The sequence below is a fragment of the Myotis brandtii genome, unplaced genomic scaffold (genome assembly GCF_000412655.1).
Source record: "Myotis brandtii unplaced genomic scaffold, ASM41265v1 scaffold165, whole genome shotgun sequence".
Taxonomy (NCBI): Eukaryota; Metazoa; Chordata; class Mammalia; order Chiroptera; family Vespertilionidae; genus Myotis; species Myotis brandtii.
Genome location: NW_005356042.1, coordinates 16,331,497 through 16,347,136, shown reverse-complemented (window position 1 = coordinate 16,347,136; position 15,640 = coordinate 16,331,497). Strand labels below are relative to the sequence as shown.

The window sequence follows — 15,640 nt, the reverse complement described above, 5'->3', positions numbered from 1 at the left end:
ATCTCTCTCTCTCTCTCTCTCTCTATATATATATATATATATATATATATATATTGTTGATATAGTTGATTATTCTTTGTTTTACACACACACACACACACACACACATATATAACAAAGAATAATCAACAATTACAGGAGTTTAAACTTTTCAACAGTTTCACACAAACACCTTTAACCAGTTAACTGCCACAATATTTTGAATTTAATTAAAAAAGGTCTGGCGCTTGCATCTATAGAAGCTTATGGCGTACAAATGGTAAAATTGAACACTAAAGGTCAGTCTCATTACCTCTGCCATCTGCTGCTTCCTCTGAGCTTTCGTGGCCTCAGTGTAGGCATTGTGGTCAGTCTCGATGATGATAAGGTTGTTACTCTCAGGGTGAATGACAAATTTCCTGGGTGTGTACTGCAGTGGAAAGGCTACTTGATTAAAGACAGCACCTAGCTTCTCCAATGCCAAAATCCTACGTCAAAAAGAAAGGGAGTTAATAGGCCACTCACTCAGAACCTACAAACTGGTGTTGAAATGGTCAGTGAGTGGTCACAGCAAACATATCAATCCCTAAAGCTCTAATGCTGGCATTAGACAACATGCAATAACAGACTTCTCATCTGGAAGATTCTGTGCAGGAGACAAGATAGGGAAGGGCTCTCCACTTTGGCAACAGCCTAGCACTGTATCATGACAATTCTAGTTTTCACCAGTGAAACTCATATTAGAACCCTCATGTGAAATTTTTTTATCACTCCAGTGATGAGAAGTTAAAATTTCTTTTTTATTACCAACAAACCCTGAAATAAAGAGCACCAATTCCAAAATTATTGTGAAGCACTGCAATTACCTGAAGATACGTGGTATTTGTGCTGATGGTGTTTCATAAAATAAATGGCCTCCTGAACCTAAGCTTTATGAAACCCATGAATCCATTGTGAACAGCCAATAGTTATAACCAGGACACCAACAACATGGGTGGCATTAATAAAGGTTAAATAAAAAACAAAAAACCTAAAACTTAAGTCAAACTGAACAGGTTATTTCCCAGCCTGCAATATAAATAGTACTCACTCCAACATTATCAGCATAAACTATAGTCTGTCAACTTGTAAAAGGCCTAAATAATTTATATTGAGGTTAAAATTTAAGCTGTAACAATGCAAATGACAAGAGAGAGTGAGAAAAGGTTATGAGTGATCCTGCTCTAACACTAACCCAATGGCACTGCCTAGAAAACAAGAAGACTGAACTGTACTACAAAAGTTTTAAAACTTGGCCCTAAAAGTCTAATCAGAAGCTAAAACTCCAAACACCGAAACTTGGCTACTAGGTTCCTAAATCCTGAGCCAAATGAAGGTTTCAATTGCAACATACTAGTTGGCTCTTTTGCCATCTCTTCATAACTTTTTCCAACACGTTGGCAAAAGTAGAGTCCAAGCCCTGGGGAGAAGGCTCCCCACTGGGCTTCAACTGTGAGACTCTCTCACCTCAGGGTGTTGGTGGAGATGGCCACAATGCCTTCGGGACACTGTTCAGAGGCGAAGCCAGATGCAAATTCCAGTGTCTCATAAGATAGGGGGGTGAGATGGAAACGAGATTGGTAAGAATAGCTCAACCATGAGCGGCTTGACATGGCCAACACCTGAGGAAGGAAAAAAACACCGAGTAAGCTTGGGAAGAACTCAAACATAGTACGCTGAGCAAACACCCTATGCCCAAATTTTAGACGGCAGAATATCCAAATGAATTTTAGAAACCTAAAGTTACCTTAAGAAAAAGAGGCCTAACAGCCTAAGTGCCCATCAGCAGATGAGTGGATTAAAAAAACTGTGGCACATCTACACTGCCGTAAGAAGGAACGCCTACCATTCCCAACAGCATGGATGGGCCTGGGCAGCATTATGCTAAGCGAAATAAGCCAGTCAGAGAAAGATAACTATCACATGATCTCATTCATTTGTGGAATATAATGAACAACATAAAGTGGTGAACAAAAACAGATCCAGAGACAGAGAAGCATCGAACAGACCATCCAACCTCAGAGGGAAGGCAGGTGGATGGGAGGGGAGGAAGTAAGAGATCAACCAAAGGACTTGTATGCATACATATAAGCATAACCAATGGACACAGACACTAGGGGGGTGAGGGCACAAATGGGGAGGGGGGGGGAGAGAAATGGAGGGAATAAGGACACATATGTAATACCTTAATCAATAAAGAGTAATTTAAAAAAGGCCTAGAGAAGAGGCAGGATGGCTTACTATTTGTTGAAAGTATGGAATCACTCAATCTCTCTGAGCCTGTTTCCATGTGTATAAAATGGAAATACTATCACAAGGCTGGATAGTTGCAAGGATTAAATGCAGTAACAAGGACAGCACAGTACCAGAAGTACTGATATTCTCAGCTATAAAGGACCTCTTTTACATTACATGGTAAACTATGACACTGATACAAGGCTGCTCATGGGTAAGTGGTACCCTAGATGGGAAGTATTCATCCAGCTAACGCTCACTCTGCTCAATTTGCCCAGCCTGAGGGCTGAAGGGATCAACATAACCAAATCATGACACAGTGCCATGGAACCGTTAAGAAGCTCTGGATTAAGGGACCCTAGATTTCCAACATAAAATAAAATAACCAAGATAGAGCTAATGTCAAACTAACTATGTACTGGTAAATTAATGAAAGTACAGCTTACACCAAGGGATTTATCTTACTGATGCTACTAACATCCAAACATGCTGCCTGACCCTTTCATTACTTACTGCCTCCTGGCCTTGCATCCGAACACGGAAGAGTTTCACAGGACGGGACCCCAGGTACCTAGTGCGGGTGTCAGACAGATCCCCAGTGACAGGGTCCAGGACAGTTCTCAGCAGCACACCGTTCTAAAAAAGGAGAGGAGTGGGTTAAGCCTACCCATGATGAAAAGTTCCCTTGGCCACTTTATATTAATAAATTCAAAGCAGATGGAAGGAAATGACTTGGTTTAAAGAACATCCTAATAATCAACCAACAAACCATTCATTCATTCTCTCACTAAATCACTCGCTCAAGTAGTTACTGAGCACATACTAAGTGAAAAGCACACTTATTTTTCACTGCATATCCTTAAAATTTTTTTAGCATGTACACTAAATTCTTTATAATTTCAAAATATATGCAGTTAAAAATACCATTTCCCCTAAAAATAATAAGACTCCTAAGAAAACAGCTCATTCAGGTCTACAGCAAGAATATTCCAGGATGTGGGGTCATGTTAAAAAGACAAAAGAGCCAACTTCAAATGGGAACTCCCATTCATTTAAAATGAGGTTATTTAGCATCCAAGGAAGAAAAAAAAAAAGATTGCAGTAGTTTGAAGCACAAATATATAAAAGTCTGCAAGTTCATATGTTATTTTATAAAACCCCACTTCATCAGTCTTCAATATTATTATGGCACCAACTCCTTACTCTGGAAATTGGATGAACAAAGAAAAAAAAATTAAATATTTATTCTTTCCCTATATGAACTGTATTTCAGGGTGAGCAAAGTGTCTTTAGAGAAAAATTCCAGCTAATTAAAGTATGAAATAGAAAATCATCATTTCCCAACCCTACTGAAATCAACAAATCGAGGCAATGTGTATCAAAGGCTGTTGATGGGGGGCTTCTAAACAAATAATTTAAAATAAATACAAGCATTCTCACATCACTCATAGTGGGACAATCAGATGTCACGGCCTCCTGATATGACATAATAGGAGTAAACAGAACCACCTATAAAATATTCTCTCCCCTCCCACACACAAATGAAATCCAAATCTAATCAACCCCTGATCGGTGCTATCCAATACTATAGTCAGCAAGCCACATGAGGCTAGTCCAACTTGAGTTGTGCTAAGTGTACAAGACTAAATTCCAGATTTCAAAGACTTAGTCCAAAATAATAAAAAAGAAAGAATATACAATCTTATTAATTTTTATATTGGTTACAAATGGAAATATTTTAAATATGTTGAATTAAACAAGACATTAAAATTAACTTCATCTGTTCCTTTTTTGGTAGCTATTGGAAAAGTTGTGTTACATAAGAAGCTTATATTGTATTTTTAATAAACAGCATGGTCTAGGACAGTGATGGCGAACCTATGACACGTGTGTCAGAGGTGACACGCGAACTCATTTTTTTGGTTGATTTTTCTTTGTTAAATGGCATTTAAATATATAAAATAAACATCAAAAATATAAATCTTTGTTTTACTATGGTTGCAAATATCAAAAAAGTTCTATATGTGACACGGCACCAGAGTTAAGTTAAGGTTTTTCAAAATGCTGACACGCCAAGCTCAAAAGTTCGCCATCACTGGTCTAGGATCTACCCATTACTTTGCAGGAAATGGGATAGAAGAACATTAAATACACAAGAATGACTGGAAAATCCAGAAGGTGGGAATTTCTATAAAACAAATGATCTGGTTTCCTAAAATATAAAAATAAGGATGGGGCAATTATGAAAAGAAACATAAAAATATAGATCAAGCAAATACAAACTTTGCACAGCTTTATGTAGATCCTGAACAGAACCAAATATAAAGACATTTTTGGAGAAAAAAAGAAAAATTGGAACGTGGACAAGGCAGAAGATGACATTAAGGAATTACTGTTGGATATGCTTTAAAATACCTCCTCCCCACCCCAAAAAAAGAGGATGAATAGATAAAACAAGAAAACCCAAAGATGATAACTGTTAAAACTCTATGGGTACATGGAGGGTCATTAGTCTAACTTCATCCATGTTTGACAATTTCTAAATTAGGAAGTAAAACTAAAAAGCAAAAAGTACCTGGGCTAGATTATTTACGTGTTTAAGTAAATAATCATTAAGGAAAATGAAAAGTATATGGTCAAAAAACCTGACACTGCCCTGGCTGGTGTGGCTCAGTTGGTTGGAGCGTCGTCCTATTCTCTGGAACAGCAGTCGCCAACTGGTGGTCCGTGAGGTCCAAAAGATTGGTGACCGCTGCTCTGGAAGGTCACAGGTTCCATTCCCAGCCAGGGCACATACCCAGGTTGGGGATTTTATCTTCAATCAGGGTAAGCATGGAAGGCAATTGTTCTATGTTTCCCTCTCTCTTTCTTTCTCTCTCTCTCTTCCTGCCTCCCTCTTTCCTCTCTCTCTAGAACCAATGGAAACATATTCTCAGGTGAGGATTAAAACAAACAAAAAAAACCCCCTGACACTATCTGATCCTTAAATTCCTGCTTTTCATGCCAGGAAGAGCTCAGCTGCTTTGATAACAGGGAACACTTAGGAGTCCTTTATTGCTAGTGGACCCCTTTATGAACTGTGAGGTAGTTTTAAAAGCCGAATACAGGTGAATCTTGATGACTCCACCTAGTTTTGACCCAGAGTAGTGAACGCAAAGCATTTTTATCAAATACTCTTTATGAAAATACTTTTCTCTAATCCTTATTTGTTCTAACTAGAGGCCTGGTGCACGGAATTCATGCACTCGGTGGGAGGTGGAGGGGTCCCTCAGCCCAGCCTGCGCCCTCTTGCAGTCTGGGAGTTTTTTTTAGCCAAAGAGGCGGGAGAGGCTCCCAACACCACCGCTGCACAGCTGCCAGCCATGAGCCCGGGTTCTGGCTGAGCAGCACTCCCCCTGTGGGAGTGAACTGACCACCAGGGGGCAGCTCCTGCGTTGAGCGTCTGCCCCCTGGTGGTCAGTGCATGTCATAGCGACAGGTCTTTCGGCCGTTCGATTTGCACATTAGCCTTTTATTATATAGGATTAGAGCTGAGAACAGTGGAAACACAGAGCAGCACCATTCACTGAATGGTAACTGAAACCATGGGCACAGAAAATTCCCATATTGAACAAAAGAGTGCATGAAACCTAAAGGAGACCCGACACCAACAATATGCGCCCTCTGGATTTCTTACCTGGAGCCCAATATTCAGGTATAGGAAGCCAATAGAGCCCCTCTCACCCAACTCATCCTGCTTCTCCGTCCCACCCATTTCCACGATACACAAGGATTCAGGCTGGGCTGGGAGAGCCTGCATGCTCAGAGGTTGCAAACAGTCCTATGGGAGAAAGAGAAAACATGAGAAATGACTAATTTTGGGAAAAACCTACCCAGAGAAATCTAATTCTAGGAGTAAAGAACAATCTGAGGAGTGAGTTCCAAAGGGGAAGTGGATTACTAGCTAAATTGAATCTTAAAATAAGCTCTGCAGAGGATCATGCTTTCCTCTTTTTGTCAAAGTGGATAATGGGGTTAAAGTACATAAGCAAAGGTCACTTCCCCTAAAAGTCATCTAAGGCCCTGGAGCCAGCCCAAGTCCTTTTCTGTGAAAACATTCTTGGGATTTTTTTTTTTAAAACTATAAAAGAGAGTCAAGGGTTTAGCCGAAGAAGTGGTGAGCAGTCTCAGATTAGCATCTTTAAAGCACTGCAGACGACTTCTGAAATGTGCCACTGCGATATCCAGAAGCAACAGAGTTCAGGGTTCAGCACAGCTGATCTCAGAGACAGCCACCAGGAGTGGGCCAGGTGCTCAGGTTCCAACTGGAAGATTCTTGAAGTGGAGGGTGACACTCACTGAGGGGTCCAGGGAGATGATTCTGACAGTGTTGTCTACCAGTCCCACAGCCAGGAAGCGAGACCGCTGCTCTCCAGGAGGCACATTGGCCAGACTCATGCACACCACATCTGCTGACATCTCCTTCCGCTCTGTGTACTCGTTCAGCTGTCCTGACTATAGGAGTGAAGACAAGAGCAGTCACAAACCACTCCAACTCACCCCCAACCATGGACTCAGAAACTGGAGGAGGCCTTTTAAGTTCCTTTTTGCTTCCTCTCACTCCTCTTACTATAATCAATGATCAAGCATTTCTCTACTTGAGATTCTAAGACTGAAAACTATGGCAAATATTTGGTGGAAAAATAGAGTGTGAAGGGCAGGAGAAGCAAGTGTTTCATTCATAAGATGGGGTTTCATAACTCCAATGAGAATTAAGACATGACCTTACCCACCTCCTACTCCCCCATAAAGTGCCAAATGGGCTTGTGGACACTTTCCCTCAATTCTCTTTCTTGTGAATATAACCTAGATACCTGGACTACAACTCCCATCTCTACTTCTGGACCCTACACAAGTCCCACAGTAAATAATAAAATAACATACGGGATCCATCTCAAAATAGACCAGCTCTCCTCCTGTCAGGGCAATTACTACTTGTCGCTGGTTCACTGCACATTTCACAATTGTTTTCTTTCCAGGGGTCTTCCACTCATTGACTCTCTTGTCTGCTCGGATGTGCCGAATGCCGTCAGGATACACCTGGAGTAACAAGAAAACCTGACTTTAGCAATCTGACACATTGCTCAGCATGTGTCACACTTATCAGATCTGTCACGCCTGTCAGATCTGGAGCCACTGCATTTGAAGCACCAGTTGAGTCAATGACAAAAGAGCTAATAGGCTACTGGCAAGGTCAGCTTTTAAAAAGTTCATATCTTGCACTGTCTACTTCAAAGAAATTTAAAGCTCATTAAGGTAAATACAGCAGCCTACATAATGAGGGCAAAGACAGAAGCAAGTAAGGTGGCTCTCTGAGAACCCTCACCTGCACCAAGGCATCATCTCCTAACAAGGAGCAGGACAAGGTGGGAGTGGTGCCCAGGAACCCAGAGTCAGTCACTTCTTCCACAGTCTCTCCGATAGACAACACAAGTGTGGCATTCACGAAAGACACAATGATGTAGGCATCAAACTCATCTGAAAGAGGAAAAAGAAAGGAGCTGGTTAGCTAATAAGTTATTAATTACACAGCCAAATGAGACACACTAAGTTTTCTCTTCAGAAACCTTCCAAGGCACTTCTATGTGTAGTCACCACACAGTCATGTGACAAACAGCACAGGATGATGCAAAAGATAATTGAGCGTCTTAAGAGCCTACAGGTATACTTAAATGCCGAAATACATTGAGTAGATACGCCCACTTCTAATACCTCTGAAAACTAATAGTTTCTTGAGACATTAGCTGGAAAAATGCAAGAGGACAAAGCAAGAGAGTCAGTGGCATGAAGAAGTTTTGAATACAATGCTTATATATATTAAAGCTAAACTTATTTGTGCCAGATGCCAATCACAAGCTATTCTTAAAAGATACTCCTTATAACCAGGAAAGATGCCCACCTTCTTCCAAATGAAGCTTATGTGGGAACACAAGACCTAACGAATAAAACAGATTACTTAAGCCTTCATGAGACTAAGTCATTCTAGGGCTGGAAACTGAGAACCCTAGTATGTCCCAATAGGAATGATGTAAGAACACTAGATAACCGGGAAATTGTTTATACTGTCATCCTTAACCTCTCTGAAACACTAGATAACCAGGAAGTAGGGAGGAGAAATTGTTTATACTGTCAGTCCTTGACCTCTCTAGTTTTTCACTATTTAAAAATACAACTACTCTGTGGTCATGAGCAATCCTATTAGGATTTGCTTTCCACTTAATGAAATGTAGTTGGATAAACAAACACTAATGATTTTCTCAAGGAAGTCAGTGGACCTGAGGTATACAGGCAACCTCAAGTTTCCCATGCACATCCCATTGTAAAAGGTCATCCATTTCCCATACATTCTACCCTACAACATAAAACAGCTTTTGTGTATCTAACACATCTGGCATACACGTTAATAAATACTAAATAAGGGACCTTTTTTTTTTTTTAAAGAGTTGCGATTTTCCTAGTTTACATTTGAATTTTCTCTATCAATCCCTTCGGTCCCTCCCACAGAAACCAGGTAAACAAGGGACAGAATGACTGGTGAACAAGGCACTACATTAGGAGTGGCTACCTTCCTCTTAGCAAAAGAAGCTACAGTACCCTTTCTGCCTAATTTGAGCCTTGGTCAGAGTTCAATGACATACTAGTAAGTTTGATCCAACCAAACCACAATCGAAGACACAGTTTGGGTTCCGAATGATCCTAAGGTGGTTCAGCTGAACTAAGATTACTGGATTAGTTCAACAGAATCAGTGTTCTTTATTTAAGTAAAAAAGAAAGCCCAGTGAAGATGTTTTATTGCTGTAATCTACAGCAGTAGTGCTCTGACCCATTAGCAGGACATAAAATCAATTTGGTGGGTTTGTAATCAGCACTTTTAAACAGAAATATGCAGAAATAAATGTGATTTATGAAATTGTCTCACACAAAGGAAGGATTAAGTAGTTTTGTGAGACTTTTTGCTTCAGTTAATAATACATGTGAGTACTGACTGGGTGGCTGAAAGGTAAGAATCAAAGATTGTTCCCAATGGGTGTAATCTAATGGCTACACAAGGAATCCAGAGTAAGGATTCAATTTCCAAATCATAAGCAGCAACAGTGGACAAGCAGATAGTTGGTTTTATTTTATTTTGTTATAACTGTCAACACATACCAAATGCTTTGGGGACACCTTTTAAAATAAAGAGCTGTAAGACAGCACTATTCACATTCATAATATGAGTAATGACACAGTTGTTCCTGAAACGGATATCTTAATCGTGTACAGCAAAACCATAGTCAGTCTCCACACGACACCAAACTTGGAGGCTTTACGCCAGCGGTTTTTGAACCAGAAATTTCTGGTGTGCAAAAATAACAAGAATTGCTTAATTTTAACATTATATGAATACTGTGTCCTTTCCCACGTTCTCATTACTGAAATCTAATACCTTAAAAGTTGTGCCACAGCAAATTAAAGTCAAACAACAAAAAGGCTCAAACTAGCCAGGATTTCCGGTCCTTCCTTCCATCATGAGGAAAAGGGGGCTTCCAGAGAAGAGACCATACAACTTTTAACAGAGAATGGAGGAAGGGAGGAAGGAGAGCTACCTGGGTCCTTATCTTCCCTCCGACCCAAGGCCCCACTGCTCAGATATGAAATAGAGTTGCTCAGTGGACTTAAATGTGGCAATTCAACATTTGCTGGGCAATTCAACAAGCGGTAGAGCAAGGACTAATAATACCTGAAACCTGCTTAACATCACATTTTCTCAACATATCCATTACCCTGTGAGTATTAAGCACACTGTAACCTCTACCTTTTCCATTTTATGGGAAGGAGGACCTGCAACAGATTAGTAGCCCTTGTATCTTGAGGCTATCGGTTAAAAGTTGGAGTTCAGAACAAAATCAAGCTTCAATCAAGGCAAATTACTACAAACGATAAACATCCAAATTGCCTTTATCCAAGGGTTGCAAGCTTCATATAGAACCTGTTCATCCCTCAGTGAAGAATTCATTAGGGTATAAGAATGCACCTTTACCTCAATTAAATAGGACTTTGACCTGTCTGAGCATGGCTGAAGCATCCCAACAGAGGATGCTTTATTCTTCTTCCCCCTGCTAAGTATCTGAGGCTCAACAAGCAGCCCACTCGAAAGGCTAAGGTGAGGGACCATCCAGATGATTTAAGCGCCCCTCATTCTTATTTTATATTCAGACTACTCAGTGTTTGTCTTGCCTCATATTACATTAAAAAAAGGGGTGGGGGGCTTTCTCCAGGACCTGATCATTCAGTTAATATACCTGGAATATACAAAATTTCAAGGGAGAATTTGAAGATAAAGTTTTTAAGCTACAGACTCTTTCAGCTTAAAAACAAATCATTCATATTTTCCACTTTCTGTGGAAGAAAATAAGACAAGTTGATTCCTGCCTCAGACCATTTAATATACAGGCAGATGGGTATGCATTATTATTATGCACAAGGACATCCAACTGCAAAGTTACCCTCTGAGAGATGCCATCAGGGCAGCCTCAATATTTTGTGTAGGTCCCTCTTGCTGGGTAAACTCTAAGACCCCATGGTAGACCCTAGCAGTAGGTACACACCTGTGGTGATCAGCACCTTCACCAGCCACCTGTGGAAGAGAAAAAAAGGCTTGGTATTGGTAGTGTGCATCACCACGTACCAGCCATGGTTAGTAATTGCCTGGAAGATTGCGGCATGTGAGGACATGTGGAATGCTCACTCAACAGTAACCTGGGGTATCTGGAAAGAGAACGAACAGAGAGAACCTGTCCTGTTTTCACTGGTGATAACCCGAATTATGGTTTTTCCAAAGAGTAAAATTTACCAAGACGTAGTCTTTCCCTAGATTTTGACATTCAGAAGAGAAATTTTTTCAGCTACCAGTTCCACCATGCACCATACTGCTTATCACTAACTTATCAAACATTGTCCAAAAAGCCCATTCCATCCTCTAACCCCTCCTTGGGAACCTGCTTGTGCCTTTCATCACATCAGAACACACAACAGTTTGGTATATTTATCTTCTTAAGACGACAAGTGCTCTGAAAATAGGGACCTATCTTTATTGCTGAGTACATGGGGGCACTCAAAAGACTGCAGGATGAGAGTATAGAACTTATCCTAACAAACCAGCAAGTATCACCGACTCCCACTGCAGGGCCAGTCAAATGAGCAATGGAATTCAGGAGAAAGGCCTTGATAAACTATCTTGGGACAGTGAACCTTAATAAGGTAACTTTTAAAAATGAAGGTAACTTTTCAGTAATTGTAAGTCTATTTAAAAACAGTTTAAGAAGTAAAACAAACAAGGGGGGAAGCACACTAGTTTTTATCTCAAAGGAGCTTTCTAATTCTAACAGTCTAGGCCAGTGGTTGGCAAATTGCGGCTCGCGAGCCACATGCGGCTCTTTGGCCCCTTGAATGTGGCTCTTCCACAAAATACCGACTTCTGCGCATGGGCCATTAAGTTTCAATCGCACTGTACGTGCGCGCCTGCACGTGATATTTTGTGGAAGAGCCACACTCAAGGGGCCAAAGAGCCTCATGTGGCTCGCGAGCCGCAGTTTGCCGACCACTGGTCTAGGCAATGTTTTCAAGAGCCATAAAGTCCATCAGCTACCAAGCTAAAGGTGAACATCAATACTGACCAGTTTCTTTATGACATTACATATAATAGCGAAATCTTTAAAATCAATTGTCTAATTATCTTCTCAGCTAAAATGAACCCAATTTCCTATTCACCTGTTTTTTTCTCAACTCAGACTTGATTCCAATGCCAACATAAAAACAAAATCCACCAAAATGTGTTTTCTGCTAATAGAAAAAGGTTTCCTTCCTACACATTTCCTATTTCCCTTAAATTTGTTCCACACAACCAGAACATCTAAGTATCAGAAATAAATTCAGCTGTTTCTTGAAAAAGCTTTGTACGCTGGCCAGGGTGATCTTATTCACTAGTCGTACAGTCCTAAGGGAACAAGAGGGAAATGAGGTCTAGGAATAGAAATGAACTCAAAGTAAATAAAAGGGAAAATGGGAATTTTTATCTAGGAGCTCAGATTCCATCTCTCCTCTATTCCTTTCCCACTCATTCTAAAATTCTGATTCCAATCAATCAATTTCCGCTTTCCTTAAGCACAACTACACCCAACAAGCAGGACTAATTAACAAGCTTTATCAAATCTAATACCTAGGATAACTATCAATTTCACTGTGGTTTCAGCACAATAGAAGAAATGGTTGAAGACAAATGAAGCAAAACCTTTCCCTCACACCATACCGCTTACACAGATGAAGCCAGTGTCTTACAGGTGAATACAGTCAAAGAACATCACACATGAAGGCTCTATGATGCCAAAATGTACTGAATATTAACAATCTCCCTATGGACCCCTTACCCATTTCTACAAGAAGTAGTAGGTGAAGGCAACCAGACTGGAAGAGCCTCAAAACATAGTATCAGGCCAGAAAAGTTTCTAGTATATGGTGCTAGATGAAGTGACATACAACTATTATGAATGCAGCCTCTTACACCTTCTATTGTCAATGGCACCCAGACCCTCATTTTGACTGTTGGGAAAGGGCTGCTTACCTTCAATGTGCCGGCGCACTGTCCAGACAGCATTGGGGTTACCAGGAAGTTCAGAGACAGCCATTTCCGATACCTGATAGAAGAGATAGACCACAGATCCAGTGAGCATGGAACTCAGTTCCCTGCTTATAACTACACTAGATAATAAAGTACCAAAAGCAGTGCTCACATTGTGTGAATTAAAATAATATAACCATCTAGTCAAAAAAGAACATAAGAAAAAAAAGTAAAAAATATTGGCAATACCCATGACAGACTTTAGCAAGAAATGATGAAACAGCTGGGAGGGTAGTTGTTACACCAAAACTCTACACTGCCTTTGGGTATGGCATACCTGCATCCTCCTCAAAGAGAGCATGTGGAAATGAATCAGGCCATCTGAGTTATTAGTATTCCATTTCTAACTCCCAACAGCCAAATGTCATCTCTTTATGGACCAATTCAAATGCCACATCCTTTAGGAAAAATCTTCCCTAGCCTCTTGGCTGGCAGTCATCTCTACTTCCTATAAGCTCTCACAAAGTCACTATCACCATCTCTTAAAGTACCTTTCCAAAAAGGGATCCGAGGAAATGTTATCCTTCCCAGAATTTTTATGCTCCTTAAGGTCAGAGTCAAGAATCCTATGAATGTCCTACAGTTTCTCCAACATTAAACAAAATATCTAAGGTGAACTCAAAATGATCTGGAATGGAAAACTGGGTGTGGCTTATACATGAACTCTCTATACTATCCTTACAAGTTTTGTAAATCTAAACCATCCTAAAATAAAAATTTTGTTAATATTTTTAAATGACCTAGAGACAGTACATTAGACAGCTTAACATATTGTATTGTGTAACTACATTTTGTAGGAAGAACTCAAGTATATTCATGAAAGACATTACCCCTTCGTTTACTAATATGGTAATAGCTGATCATAGTACAGGAGAATCCTGGAAAACTTCATCAATTAAATGTAAATATCAGACACACTACATTCTATACCAAATGTAATATCTGACAATGACACTGTTTAACTTAATGAGACCATAATCTACCCATACAACAAGCTCCAAATACACATAACAAAGACAACAGAAGTTTTTTCCAATTTTACTTTTCAATTACAATTTAAATTCAATATTACTTTGTATTAGTTCCAGGTGTCTGGAAAAAAGATTTCTTTTTTTTTCTGTAGAAGTGGAAAAAAGTAATAGGGGCAGGGGACTCAAAAACAATTCTTAATTTGGGTCCTTTATTTCGTACACTGTACACAAAATTTTCTGTAAATACATATATGCTAGCCTTCATCAAGAAGCTCGATAGAATCCACTGAATAGTAACTAATCAATAAGTATTTGTCTAAGTTGGGTTTGGATCATTAAAAATTTGGTGGATTGATGCATATTTTGAGTCAAAAATTTGTCAAATTCCTTGAACAGTAATATTAACGGCTAACATTAACTGAACAGTTACATGCCAGACCTTGAGCTAAGTGCTTTATAATGCATTATCTTATGTAATTTAGACATCAATCCTTTAAGGCAGGTGTCATTAAGCCCATTTTTAAAGAAGAGGGAACAAAAGCTGAGAAATAGATATTAACTAGTAGAGCCAGAATTCAAAGCCAAGATCATCTTGGCTGTGTCCCAATAAAAATCTATAAAAAAACAGGCCATGGGGCCTATAGTTTGCCAACCCCAAGTTCTGAAAGCAAATTGCCCAGAAAGATTTATTTTCATTGCTTCCTCTGGGAGCAGTTCAGGAAAATGCCACAGGAGGCAACCTGCACAGCCAGGGCAAGAGGATTTCTGAGTGGGGCCCACTGAGGCCTGTCTCTCTGGACCCTGAGGGTCCTGCTGTGCTGGCTCTTCGTGTGATGACACTACTGCTCTCTTTATGTGGCTCATGGACACAGCTCTTCTTCAGATCCCTTAAAGTGGTGCATATTCTGAAGGCCCTTTCTCTACTATGCCATAACCTTGCTCTAGTCAGTAAATGTTCCTAATGTCGTTTCAACATTTGAATTTTTAAATTTATCAAACATGCAAAATTTAAAAAATAACACACATCCACATACATATAACACATTTTGCTATATGACTTCCGAGGTTTAAATTTTGAAAAATAATTAAACTTCAAAAAATAAAGAAAGATTTATTTTTACTAAGTCCTGGGCATTTGCTAAAAGGTCAACACTAGAATCAGGAAAATAAGATGTGGGATTTGAGAAGATTGTTTTGAATGTCACCTACAAGGCCCAACAATAAAGGGTTCATTAAATAAATTATGATCCACCCACTTTGGTGGACAAGTGCAAAAAAATTAAGTATAATGTGACTTAAATGCACATAGCAATAAGGAATAAATTTAATAAGATATAAAAATATATACACAGTAGCCTGGCTGGTGTGACTGTGGTTGAGCATCAACCCATGCACCAAGAGGCTGCTATTCGATGCCCAGTCAGAGCACATGCCCGGGTTGTGGGCTGTTTCCCCAGTATAGGGCATGCAGGAGGCAGCTGATCAATGAGTTTTTCTTTCTCTCCGTCTCCCGTCCTCTCTCTCTAAAAAAATCAATGAAAATATATATTACATACACACAGTATTAATATAATAGAAAATGTTAAGTATCTGAAAACTGAATTAAAAAACGTTAAGTATCTAGAAACTCTGAATAAAGACCAAGAGCAAAATGTTCCATGCAGATTTCCTAATTTCCATGTTAAGGCTAGTGAGCCTGGAACTAGTAGATATGTTCTTC

The 15,640-nt window shown here is 39.7% G+C and overlaps 1 protein-coding gene across 2 annotated transcripts in view; it reads right to left on the bottom strand.

Annotated features, from left to right (window-relative positions):
- The window catches only part of SF3B3 (splicing factor 3b, subunit 3, 130kDa), a 43,652-nt gene that overhangs the window by 10,466 nt on the left and 17,546 nt on the right, over window positions 1–15,640 (bottom strand). For both annotated transcript variants that reach the window (XM_005862640.2, XM_014536755.1), the window contains exons 11-18: window positions 12,893–12,965; window positions 7,619–7,770; window positions 7,177–7,332; window positions 6,592–6,747; window positions 5,930–6,073; window positions 2,767–2,889; window positions 1,486–1,640; window positions 293–467 (exon numbers count right to left, since the gene is read on the bottom strand). In XM_005862640.2, the coding sequence (XP_005862702.1) occupies window positions 293–467; window positions 1,486–1,640; window positions 2,767–2,889; window positions 5,930–6,073; window positions 6,592–6,747; window positions 7,177–7,332; window positions 7,619–7,770; window positions 12,893–12,965 (1,134 nt within the window). The remainder of the gene's footprint in view (window positions 1–292; window positions 468–1,485; window positions 1,641–2,766; window positions 2,890–5,929; window positions 6,074–6,591; window positions 6,748–7,176; window positions 7,333–7,618; window positions 7,771–12,892; window positions 12,966–15,640) is intronic.